The sequence below is a fragment of the Protopterus annectens genome, chromosome 1.part1, assembly GCF_019279795.1.
Source record: "Protopterus annectens isolate FY-2018-M chromosome 1.part1, PAN1.0, whole genome shotgun sequence".
In the NCBI taxonomy this organism is placed as follows: domain Eukaryota; kingdom Metazoa; phylum Chordata; order Ceratodontiformes; family Protopteridae; genus Protopterus; species Protopterus annectens.
The window spans coordinates 628,696,950-628,709,620 of record NC_056726.1 but is presented as its reverse complement, the minus strand read 5'-3'; the positions used below and the strand labels follow the sequence as shown (position 1 = coordinate 628,709,620).

Below are 12,671 nucleotides of genomic sequence, written 5' to 3'. Positions count from 1 at the left end.
TACTACAACATGTTTGAAAAATTAGGCAGACAACCTATTTCATATCAATCATATTTATAAAATAATTAGTTAAGTGCTATAAATACAGTGTAAAGAAAATACACCACATAAGGGGTGGGCAACTAGAGAGACATCTGAGTTTTAGCTACCTGCGGCATCAATCTTCGTAATACCCCTGAGCGAGCATTATTAGGTTCATAGGTAGGTACTAGGCTATCTGCCCGAGGGCATTTATAAGCCTAGCCAGAATGTGTCAACTTTCGCTGCCCCATTGATTAATTAACTGATCCTCTGTCAAGCAGAGCCAATGAAGTGATCCCAGGGGTGTATTTTCTGTTACCCATCCACTCGTCAAGGTTTCTCTTGAAGAGTGTTAGTGAGGGTCTCTGCCTGATGTAATTTGGAATTTAGTTCCAAAGCACGGGGAGTCTCTGTGACAGGAATCTATCCCTCCAGCATGTTCTATTTATTGTTGTGGCGAGGTTTAGCTCACTAGAGCGCATGGCTTTCAGTGACTTGGATTTCTTTAGGTGGAACATGTCCATCAGTTCTGAGTTGAACATGGCTTTGTAAGTCAGGCAGATATCACCTCTGAGTAAGCGATATGTCACTGAGTACAGCCGGAGTTTTTTCACTCGGGCTGCATAGAACATATGTTTGAGACCAGTAATCCAGTTGGTAAGATACTTTTGTGGTTTTTCCAGCTGTTGGAAGTGTCTTGTGAGGTACATCCCAAATGGGGCATTGTACTCTATGATGGGTCTAATGAGTGACGAATAGAGGGGCACTATAACATCTTTATTTCTAGATGCGAACCCTTTAGTAATTAGATGGGCCACATAGAAGGATTTCCTAACTACTTTGGCAATATGATTGTCAAAGGAGAGATTACTGTCTACCTGGGTCCCCAGATCTCTTATTACCTCTTCTGTATTAAGGGGGCTGCCACCTATGTGGTAATTCGTGGGTGTTTTGTTTTTCCCAAACGAGATGACTATGCATTTTTTGGCAATTAGCTTGAGGCCATGACTTTGACATCAGGTGTCTGTCTCAATAAGGTCCTTTTGGAGGATGTCCGTGTCAGCCGGAGAGTCAATTATGGCTCCCAGTTTGCATGTCTGTAAGCCAGTTGGCAACCCATCTCGTGACGTAGGGGTTTATGTTCAGGCTGGTGAGTTTTTCTGTAATATCCGAGTGGGGAATGGTGTCGAAAGCCTTGGCGAGGTCAAGGTAGGCTGTGTGAACCACCTTTCCCTCATCTATGGCCTTGGTGACTGTCTCGAAGAAGTCAACCAGGTTTAGTAGGCATGATCTGCCCTTAACAAAGCTGAACTGAGTCGGGTCAAGTGTTTGGAGGTTCCCAATGTCTTTGTTAATGAGTTCCATGATGATGCGCTCCATAACCTTGCAGACCAGGCTTGTCAGACTTATGGGGCGATAGTTACCAGGGTCAGTTGTGACCCCTCCTTTGTGGAGAGGAATAACCATTGCTGTGCGCCATTCTATGGGTACATAGCCTGTGGAGAGGCTGAGGTTGAACAGCAGGTTATAGTGGGGGTTAGTTCGTTTAGTAGTTCATGCAAGATGCAGCGTGGGACACCATCTCGTCCCATTGATGCTGTGTTTTTGGCTTTTGAAAGGGCTGTTTTCACCTGTGCTTTTGTGATTTTTGGGACACTACACTTTTCCGGTATTGATGTGGGCCCTTTTGGAGGTGAGAGGGGGGTGAAGTTTGCACTGAATCTATCTGCCAGGATGTTGGCAATATCAGTAGGTTCAGTATATTTTGTGCTATATTGCACTAGTTCAGTGCATATCTGTGAGTTGCCACTTAGATTCTTAACATAGCTAAAGAAGGCTTTGTGGTTATCTTTTGAACCCTTGGCTATTTTTCTTTCGAAGTTAGCCTTGGATGATTTCATGAGAGACCTCAGTTTCTTACTGATACTGATCAGGGATGTCTTTCCTTCTTGGGATTTGCTTTTTTTCTGAACTAGTTTCCTCCTTCTATTGTATAGCCTGTTTATTGCAGGGGTCCACCAAACTGGTTTCCTTCTCTTAGAGGAGTGAGTCTTGGTTTTGCTAGGGATGGCACGATACATGCGTCCTTGTAGGTGCTCATAGACTGCATTTGTAAAGGTTTCTGCATCTTGGGCAGCGTTATCCTTTAGCGTGGGGGCTGTGAAACTTACCACCTCTATCTTAAGTAAGGTAAAGTTTTCTTTAGAAGTGTTTTTTACTGTGGTTTCTTTAGTTGGGGGTGGTGGTGGGGTGTGGACATCCAGAGTGATTAGTTTATGGTCTGATCTAACCAGTAACGGGTTGACCTCTGGTGTGGAACACCTATCGCCCATGTTGGTGATGACCAGGTCCAATATGTTTTCACCTCTGGTAGGGGAGTTTACCAGCTGATCCAGGGAGTTTGAGTTGATGAATTCCAGGAAGCGCTGGGCCTGGGAATTTGTACTCGAGTAGTTTCCGAGTGAATGGTAAGGTAATTGAAATCACCCAATATCAGGGTGTTTGGTAGGACCTTCATGTTTTTCAGTGTCTCCAGGAAGGTGGAGTGGTGGTCCTGGGTCATGGAGGGTGATCTGTAGCAGGCCACAATTTGCATTGCAGATTTGCCTGATGTTAGTTGCACATGGATGATCTCAGAGGTATCGTGCTGCGCCACTAACCTGGAGGTGTAGATATCCTTGATGAATATGGATACCCCTCCTTTTGCCCAGTAATACACAACCTGTGGGCATTTTTGCTCATTTACCTATGAACTAAGGGTAGAGACAGGACCTAAACCTTTTTTAAGGGGAAAAATAAAAGATTTCAGCTCTTTACTGGAAAATCTCATTCATACTCTGCATAGATTAGTGTGAGAGAAACGTTAGTTTTTTTGCTTTCTTGTAATTTGTATTGCTTCAGTGCTTTCTTCCATCTTGTGTATCATGGTGTATTTTCTTTACACTGTATTTCACTTGTATTATGCTTTCAGTTTCCACAACTGTGTCTCTTGTGAGTCACATAGAAATCAGATTTTCACCCACCCTCTCACCCTGGTGCTGTTGTATTTTTAAACTTTTGTTGCCTGCCCCTTATGTTAATCTGACCACATATTTTCTTCCCTCTCCTCTTTCATTGGCTATTACCATTTTGTGAAATCACTTCCCTTCAGTGATTGAAATTTACTGGCCATCCCACTGTATTCCATAGAGCCAGAATACTAAGCCCCCCCCTTCCAGTCTATCTTGCTCTTTGACTCCAGATGTCTCTGATTGGGTAATGAATGTCTATATGGAACCTTCCTGATTAAACTGGTCTCTTTTCTACCAGGAAAATAACACAACAACCCTACAGACCCCTGCATCATCCTGCATCATCTGGGACAAGATTTTTTATCACCAAAGAGCCTGTGGCCTGCTTCACATCTTGGGATTGGTGCTACTGTTTTGCTTCATGTGAAACAAAAGAGTATTGCATACCATGAAGCTGTGATGACACCAGCACTACTAGTAGCCAGTCAGGCAAATCCTCTCTTTTCATCATTCTTGAAAAAGCTGAGTCTTTATTGCCAGTAAGTGTTGCATGATTAGCTGCTGTCCAACCTAATTTCAGAATATCTCCCTACATACTTATTCATAATTTATTAGGGACTGCTTATTAGTTTTCCCTTAAGTGCTTGTCCGTCCCTGAACAGACATAGACACCTTGAGCCAATATTTTTCATGTAAATGCACCCTTCAATTTTCACCACTACCTAGTAGCATACAGGGCAACTAGTTTGCATATATATATATATATATATATATATATATATATATATGTGTAAATGTGTGTGTGTGTGTGTGTGTGTGTGTGTGTGTGTGTGTGTGTGTGTGTGTGTGTATGTATGTATGTATGTATGTGGTCACAGTTAACTTGGCCAAATCACATTTGTACGACTCAAAACTGCTTTAAGTTTTGAGTGAAAGTCCACTTAGGTGAACTCTGTATTGGGCGAGTTCTAGTTGATGGACAAAAGTAAGTGATGATTCTGGGAGTTTATATGTGAATGCCTGTGATTAAGGGGAAGAGGAAGGGTTAGGCAAGGAGACAGATTTAGTTTGTGTGTATATTTCAGTGTTTTAGGGTTAGGGTTAGATAATGGGATAGAGTTAGTGTGTGTGTGTGTGTGTGTGTGTGTGTGTGTGTGTGTGTGTGTGTGTGTGTGTGTGTGTGTGTGTGTGTGTGTGTGTCTGAGGGGAGTGTATGAGCTGTCTTTTGTAATGGTAAAGTTGTGGAAAGGGATTTTTAATATTAGCTGCAAACTAATAATAGGGGCAGAGGTCGGGCTAGTGTTGGGTTTAGCAGACATTACTAAGGTGGAGCAGGGGACTAGTAAAGGTGTGCAAGAGCAAGTAGCCGGCCCGAGCATAGGCCTAGAGTCCACCCCTTTTCAAAAAGCCTCAGAAGTAGCCACAACTTTGGCAGAGTGAGCTCTGACTTTCTGAGGGGAGATTTTTTCATGGTGGCAGTAACACAATTTGATAGAGACAACCTTCTACAAATGTCTTGCTTAGAAACTGCTTGCTCTTTCTTTTTGCTATTAAATAAGGCAAAAAGATGTTCAGATGTTTTAAGCTCTTTAGCCTTTTGGAGATAGAATTTCATCTGTCTATGAATGTCTACAGCATGCAGAATCTTTTCTCCTCTGTTTTGTGGTTCAGGACAGAACACAGGAAGATGAATATTCTGAATCAAAGTAAATTCAGAAATAAAAAAGAAACATGAAGGAAGGATTGTTTTTAAGGCTCATTATATTCTTGTAAAAAATTAAGAAACATTGCATAGACATTAGGGCCTGTAATATAGATACAAATATAGGAAAACAGTCTTCTAAGTCAAAACGTTTAGGGCCTGTAAGTTAGATACCAATATAGGAAAACAGTCTTCTAAGTCAAAACGTTTAAAGAAGCGCTGGTTACAGGCTTGATAAAGGAGAGCTTTAACTTCTACAAAACAACAAAGTTAAGATCCCAAGGATGTGACACCTGCTTTCTAAGTGATATATTATGCAAAACCCCTTTCAAAAACTGTCTGCCTTTGGTTTCCCCCTTTTCTCCTTCATTCCAAGTCAAACATTCAAAGTAACCTTTACAGAAGTGTATCTTAGGCCTGGGTTGAGGCTTCATAGAGGTACTGAAGAACCAGACAATGATTTTTCTAGTAGCTGGTTTTGTAGCCTTCTTTATTACCTGTTGCACATCCTTGGGAAAATGTGCCTAAACAGAATCAAAAAACTATTGTCCGTACTGTCAGATGGACGTTCTGAATATTGTGTTGTGCGTACTGTCAGATGGAGGCTTTGAATGTTGTGTTGTCCATACTGTTATATGGAGGTTCTGAATGTTGTGGTGAATTAAGGATCATTGAGGAAGCTTATTAGTAATTGACCTTGACTTGATGCATGAGATGGAAAAATCATTTTGTCTGGACCAAAAGTGAGTTACAGGAAGCATTGTTGGCAAGTCTATCTTGATCTTTAGAAGCACTTTGAAAATCAGAGGAAAGTGGGTAAAGACATAGAATAACACTCTCATACATGAGAAAGAAAATGCATTTTGTTTTCTATGCCTTCTTGTAAGGTATCTTGGACCAGAACTGAATCAGTTGTCTATTGAAATAGGAAGCAAATAGATATACCTGGAGAGAGTACCCCACAGGTGGACAGCATCCTGAAAGATATCAGGTATTGCGCCTACTGATTAGGATCAATCCTGGATCTGTTTGATCTACTCAAGGTGTCTGCTGTAGTATTCTGTTCTGACACAAAGTATGCAGTCTGAAGAGTATGGCTTTTCCAAATTGCTATTTGGTGCAGAGGATAAGACTTTGTGCTCCCTTGGTTGTTTATATATCATATAATTGTGTTGTGTGTTATTGCTAGCTGTGATCCAGTGGTCCACAGCTGTCTTAAAACGACGATAGCTTTTACTAAGACCATCATCTCCTGGACATTGATGTGCTTGTTCCTAAAATGAGGCTTCCACAAGCCCTGAACCTTAATGTCTTGGGAAATTGTACCACACACCAAGTCTAAAGCAACTATTGCGACTACCTGAGAAGGAAAAGGAGGGGAAAATGTGAGGCCTGGATTTAGGAATACCTGACTGTCCCACCATAAGAGGTGCTTTCAATGAAACTGAGTACTGAAATTTGAAAGATTAAGGGATGAAAATGCTGGAGACAGGCTGAGTTGTGATTCCAGTGGATTTTTCTCATATGTAGTCCATCAAGCGGTAGCATTAAAATGGAGAAAGCCATGTAACATACAGTTTTTAGGAGCTCCACTGTCATGAAAGTGTTTAGGAGAGCATATTCAAAAATGAGTCTGAAAGGCTGGAGGGAGGTAATCTGTGGATAGAGACGTTGCTATGAGACATCCTAAAAGCAGTAACCTGTGAGAGGGGTTTAAAAAGGACTTCTTCAGATTTAGTTTGGACTTCAAACAACTGAAAAGATGAGCAGTGAATTGGAGTGCAGTTAGAGTGCCTTAAACAGATGAGGCTGAGATGAGCAGATTGTCAAAATATGGAGCAAATATGGATACCATCAAGTCTGAAAAAAGTTATGACTAGGGATAGGCAGTTTATGAATATTCTTAGGCAGTGGAAAGACCAAAAGGAAACAATGTAAACTGTAAATACAGTCCAAAGACAAAGAATAAAGAATATTAAGTAATGCCTATGCATTTTATGAATTGATATGTGCTGGTGGGAATTCTTTAAACCTAGCGTGACAAGAAAGGCCTTGGGAAATACAAGGGGAAAATGATACTGAAGAGTTTGCATCTTGAATTTTGGTCCCTAAAGAGAGATGTTTAGTTTTGGAAGGTCCAGATCTGGTCTTCATATGCCTTCCTTTCTTGGGTCCAGGAACTTTCTTGAATAAAAGCCTTTGCATCTTTGGGAATCTGTGAAGAAGGAGAATAATTTAATGTATCCAAGATAGGATATTTAGTGTCAGACTCTGGTAAGGAAGATGGAGTTTGCTGCATATTAGCAAAACAAACATAGTATACTTGGACATGTGAGCCTGGCAGTTAGCAGCAATAATGACCAAAATAGATGATGTCTAGACCTTTTTATCATATCTGTAAAACGAATTGTTATCTTTGTAATTTGGGACTGGGTAGGAGTAGAAAAGGCCTTAGAATATGTTATTTCGTCTATAGAAATAATTGTTGGGTCTGTAACAGGGTTCTTTAGGATCATTGGTAAGTAGTAGACTAGCTACCCTTGAGCGCCATTTAAGCCTAGCCAATTTCCTGTTTTGTGTTTGAATTAATCTATCCCATTTTGTTAGACATTGGCCTTGCCCATCCTATGGTCAATAATTATATATTACCCCTACTGAGAGTAACTGTGATCATTCTATAGATAATTTAAGGGAACAAATGCATTGGATAAAGCGTTTAGGAGACTGCTTTATGGTCAGACCTAACAAGTGATTTAAGTAACAAGTTTTTGTCAAGGAATTTACATGAAACAGGCATCCTGTAACATCTATCAGGTTTCTTGTGGACAGGGGTTTTGCAGTTAGGAGGAGTAGAACAGGGGTACTGGTACTGGTTTATGTGAATGCATGCTCAATAATTAATTGTATCTCTTCCAAGATTCTGACAAATCCTTACCCTCCCATATAATATATAAATATTTTTTTTAATTTTGGAAATAGTCTCCCCAATGAGATGTCTTCAATGGAAAATCTAAGAAAAGGGTGTCTTCTGTTTCAGACTCACAAGAGGTGGGTGAGGATGCATAATTCAAACCCTCATTAACAGATTCAGAGAGATCCACTTCATCAGAAGAAGATGAGGTTCTGTTTCACTTTGCTGGTGTAGAAACTGGAAGAGAGGACTAAACAGACAGAAATTGACTTAAACAAGCCAATGGAGAAAACTGTACCAGCTTCTTGTGAAGGTTTTTGCATAGAATTAATGAAAGGAAAATACAAATGTTTTGCCTTCTGAGTTCTCCTTGTAGATGTCTCCAGCCTTAATATGTTAGTAGTATTATCCAAAGACCAGACCTCCTCCATAAGGAGTCCAGCAATGTCCTCCCTCACCAAACATTGGTGAGTACCTCCTACACCCTCAGGAATTATAATCTATTCTCAAAGGATGTGCTTAATTCCAAGGCCTTCGCTGCCTTTGGAGGGGGTTATACCGGAGGGACCAAGAGTCACATTGATGGTCCTCAAAACCCTATTTAATTCCTCTTTTTCTTTTTCCTCTGGAGGAGTACCACTTCAGGGAAGTCCACCACTATAGTCTCTCCAAATGTGACAGGAATTAATACTGTGTTGATCGCCTAACAAAAAAACACTAGATGAATTGGAGTCCTTACAGGGACTATGTGCCACACAGACACTTACCCTTTCTGACAGGCATGAGCATTAAAAAAAAAACTTTTCAGATAATGGAAGGTTCCCCAACTGGAACTTATCTACCCCAATTGTAGCTGAAGCTGACTGCTGATACCAACAACACTTAGCTGAAGATTGTACATATGACAGTGAAGTTCTGAGATTTTGTGTTGGTGTGTGATGTCCTAGCTAGAGGGTGCAAGTTAGTTAATTAACTGGCTGATGCTCAAACCCTGTACCTTGATTACAGGAAACAAGAACTGCAATCCTCTATACCAACTAATTGAGCATAACAAACCGTTATTAGAGTTAGTTGAAATTTAAAAAAATGGGTACTTTTGTCATGTATTAGTTTAAAGATTTTATTTCACTGCAATGGAAAGCAATGTTCAAATCAATAAATTTAAAATACACTATAATAAACACTGCTGTATTTAACAAGAAATACAGTAAATCAGGAAGGTAAATCAAATAATCCGTGCATTTCTACATGGTCCTAAAAATGTATGCAAGGAGCCTGTGGACCAAGGTACACTTAATCCGCCACTGGTCCGGTGCATTTTCAATGAATGTGAATTTCGATGCATTTTCAATGAATATGAGTTTCAAAGGAAGAGAAGTTAACTATTGCAAATGCGGTCTGTTTTCAATGTGCAGCTGGTTTGTTTAGCAAATGGCCATCAGTGTTTGTGCTATAAACATGGAAGCAGGGTTAGTAGCAGAACAGGTAGCATGGTTGCCTTTTGTGTAGAAGGCTGTGAGTCTACTCCCACACCATGTAGATGGAGTGTTGATATTGCAGTGAAGTATATGGGGGTTCTACACTCCTGAGTTTTAGTCCTTCAAATGAGATGTTAAACCAAGGCCCCATCTGCCTGCATTAAGGGTAGGTGCTATGAGATCTTTTGCATCTACCTGACCTATTGAAATATATAGGGGGAAGCTCCCTGATGCCCTGGTCATATTTCCCATAGTAGTCATTCCCTCCAGTAGAGCTCTTTTGAGTGTGTACCTTTAACTCCTAGTGGGAGTGGCTTCAGCATTTAAAAACTGAAGGTATCACCTTACATTTTTAACAAATACCCATTGACAGAGGTCATTTATCAATACAATTGTGTTTGCTATCATGTATGCTTCAAGATAAAATTTTCCAATACCTTGTATGTAACATGGTTTTGGAATTATTAATGCAAATATGAACAGGCAATATTTGACGCCTAGAGGAGCAGTAGGGTGTAACTGCAGAAACGCCTGGAGACGTCACTCAGCTGTAATGAGATAAATACCACCAAGAGTAACCTGGTCAAATAATAAATAAATTAAACATTTTAAATTAAATCCACATCTATGTTTTTTTTTTTCAAAAGAAAAAAATAGTGTGCACTCTGACAGTTTTAAACAGTTTTTAAGGTAACTGGGAGTGGGGGGACAAGTAATGGGACACCAGAATGGCTATGTGTGTGTGTGTGTGTGGGGGTCCATTACCCTGCCAAGGGCCCCATTTGACCATGATCCAGCTCTGGATATACCAGTCTTCAGGGTAAGAGAACAGAGTAAATGTAACATTGTATAGTTTCAAACTTACAGGAATGAGCATTAGTTCAAATTAAGAAATTTTGTGTGCTGTAGTAACCAATAATGTATTACCATATAGCTGTGATCAGCTAATAGTGTAGTAGTACATTTTACCAAAGGAATAGAGAGCTAAGGTGTAATGTGCACTAACCACTGCTACCGCACCAAACGCGCGCGCGCACACACACACACACGCACACGCGCACACGCGCACAAAAATGATCTTCATATTACACATTATTATGTCACAGAAATATATAAAAAGGGTGGGGATCCAGAACAGAGCCATGTTGAACACCACTGGTGACATTGTTCTGTCTAGAGCAAACACCACTGACCTCAGCAGTAGTGGTTATTTCAGTCAGTCAATAACAGTAAAATATATATGGGTTAATGCTTATTTGTGAGAGTTTGTCAATAATCCTAGCATGGGGGAATAATACCAAAGACCTTGACAAAGTCCAGATAAACAGTAAGATCTGTACACTCCTTATCCATGGCCTCAGTATCCCTTTCAAATAAATCATCCAGGTTAAGCAGACATAATTTGCCTTTCACAAAGCCGAACTGGTGTCTTTCCAGGGATATAAGGTCACATATATCATTGTTTATCAGGTCCGGTTCCTTGTAAATAATACTAAAGAGACTAATTGGCCTGTAATTTCCAGGGTCAGTAGACGGACCACTTTTATGCAAGGGCACCATAACTGCCATCTTCTGCATCTCAGGGACATAACCAGTGGAGAGAAATGGAAGAGCTGAGGGAAGGATTTTGCTAACTTGGGCTTTATGCTTCTCAGCAGATGTCCAGGGATATTGTCAGGACCCATGGAAATAGTTTTTAATTTTAGGAAGTGCCAAAGGACTTGGTCCAAATTGATCTCAGGAGGGATCCACAGTGGTAGGATTGGAGACCTCAATGATAGGGCAGACTAAGAATTGAAAAGACGTACTACAAGTAGGAAATTGCCATGTTAAGTTGTCCCACTGAATCTCATAGAACGTTTTAAGAAACTTCACAAATGTATGTTGTAGGTGTATCTATATATATATATATATATATATATATACTTATATATATATATATATATATATATATATATATATATATATATATATATATATATATAATATTACTGGGTGGGGCTGCTTTTAAGAGTTGTGCATATCCCTCACAGATATCTCAAGACAAGTAAAAAACATGCATTTTATGAGAGCATGAGACAATTTTTACATTATCTGATTTAACTGTTAACTATCAAGTCTTTTAAAGCTCATGGAATATCTGGATCTTTCCTATATAAAATACAATTATTTGTGTATTTCATTAAGCTCTGCACTTATGTTTTGAAAGAATTATCTTGCCTTAGATTTAATAAATATTTGGTATTTTATCAAGTCATGTAGTTTATTAATATTCATTTTTATTTGAGTTTTAAAATTAATGTGACTGTACCCATGATAAAGTGTTACACCCATTGTTTACAAGGATAAATAAACTGAAAAAAAATGTGAAAACCATACTAGATATGTGTTTATATTTTTAAAAGCTTTTGTTGATATAAAATGAATGCGTGATCACTTTTTCCAGCACTATATAATCTAAGTAAGCATTTAAATGACTGAAGTCTTATGTGCAAATTTTATGAAATAGTCACAGGTTTTCTGGCTGTAATTAAGATACATGAAACAGCAATGCTCAAGTGGTAATGAACTAAATGTTCCAAGTTACCTGTGCATAGGTGCATGCTTCGTGTGTAAATACATGGCTTAACTTATGAATATAAGCGTAACTTCAGGATATTTGTTTACACGTGTTGAGTACAGAAATTTTGTACAGGTTATTTGATGCCATAAGCTTAACTCTGGGTTCCATAAATAGTCTGAGAGCTAATTTTAAAGCTATTTAATAAAGTACTACTTTAGTGAAGAGAATTGAAAAGATTTTTATTTGTTTCCTGTATTAATGAGGGAAATAGATATATTTGTAAATGCAGTATATTATAGCTTTCCAAGTTCCAGTCAACAGTTAAAATTGTTTTAATCATATTTAGCATTACTTGCATAAAGATCGTCACAGAAGCTGTGATAACGTCTCCACCAAATCATCAGACAGTGATGTCAGTGATGTATCAGCCATTTCTCGAACCAGCAGTGCCTCACGCCTTAGCAGCACAAGTTATATGTCTGTACAGTCAGAACGCCATGTCAGCAGGTTTGGGTGAGTCTGCACAAAAGACTTTTTACTAAACATTTTAGTTTATATACTTTTTACTATGTGATGGTTGTCCAATATCTCAAATTATTGATAACAATAAATGCTGAATGCAGTGATTACTTTTTGTTTTTTGTTTTTACTTTGAGACTCATTGCAATGCCTTATTTTAAAACTGAAGCAAAGCCATAAGTCAGAGCTGTAAATCCAGTCATTGTTATGTACTGCACAAAAATAATTCCTATCACATCCAATTCACAAGATTTTTTATAATTTAGAAAAAAACTACTGATAGCATTTTAGAATCTGGTTAACAGGATCTGACGATAGTATTTTACTGACTGTTTTCAAAGAGTAGCTTAGATTGAAAAATGTACTTTATAAACCTGCCTTGTATTGCATCATAAACACAGAAAGTTACAACAGCTGTGATCTGCTCTCTATCTGTGTATAAGGGTGCTACATGAGACCATTTTAC

At 39.0% G+C, this 12,671-nt stretch overlaps 1 protein-coding gene across 21 annotated transcripts in view; it reads left to right on the top strand.

Moving 5' to 3' along the window:
- Positions 1-12,671, top strand: part of LOC122806573 (regulating synaptic membrane exocytosis protein 1-like) — a 3,343,889-nt gene that overhangs the window by 2,431,256 nt on the left and 899,962 nt on the right. For all 21 annotated transcript variants that reach the window (XM_044077123.1, XM_044077214.1, XM_044077165.1 and 18 more), the window contains one exon: positions 12,033-12,199. In XM_044077123.1, the coding sequence (XP_043933058.1) occupies positions 12,033-12,199 (167 nt within the window). The remainder of the gene's footprint in view (positions 1-12,032; positions 12,200-12,671) is intronic.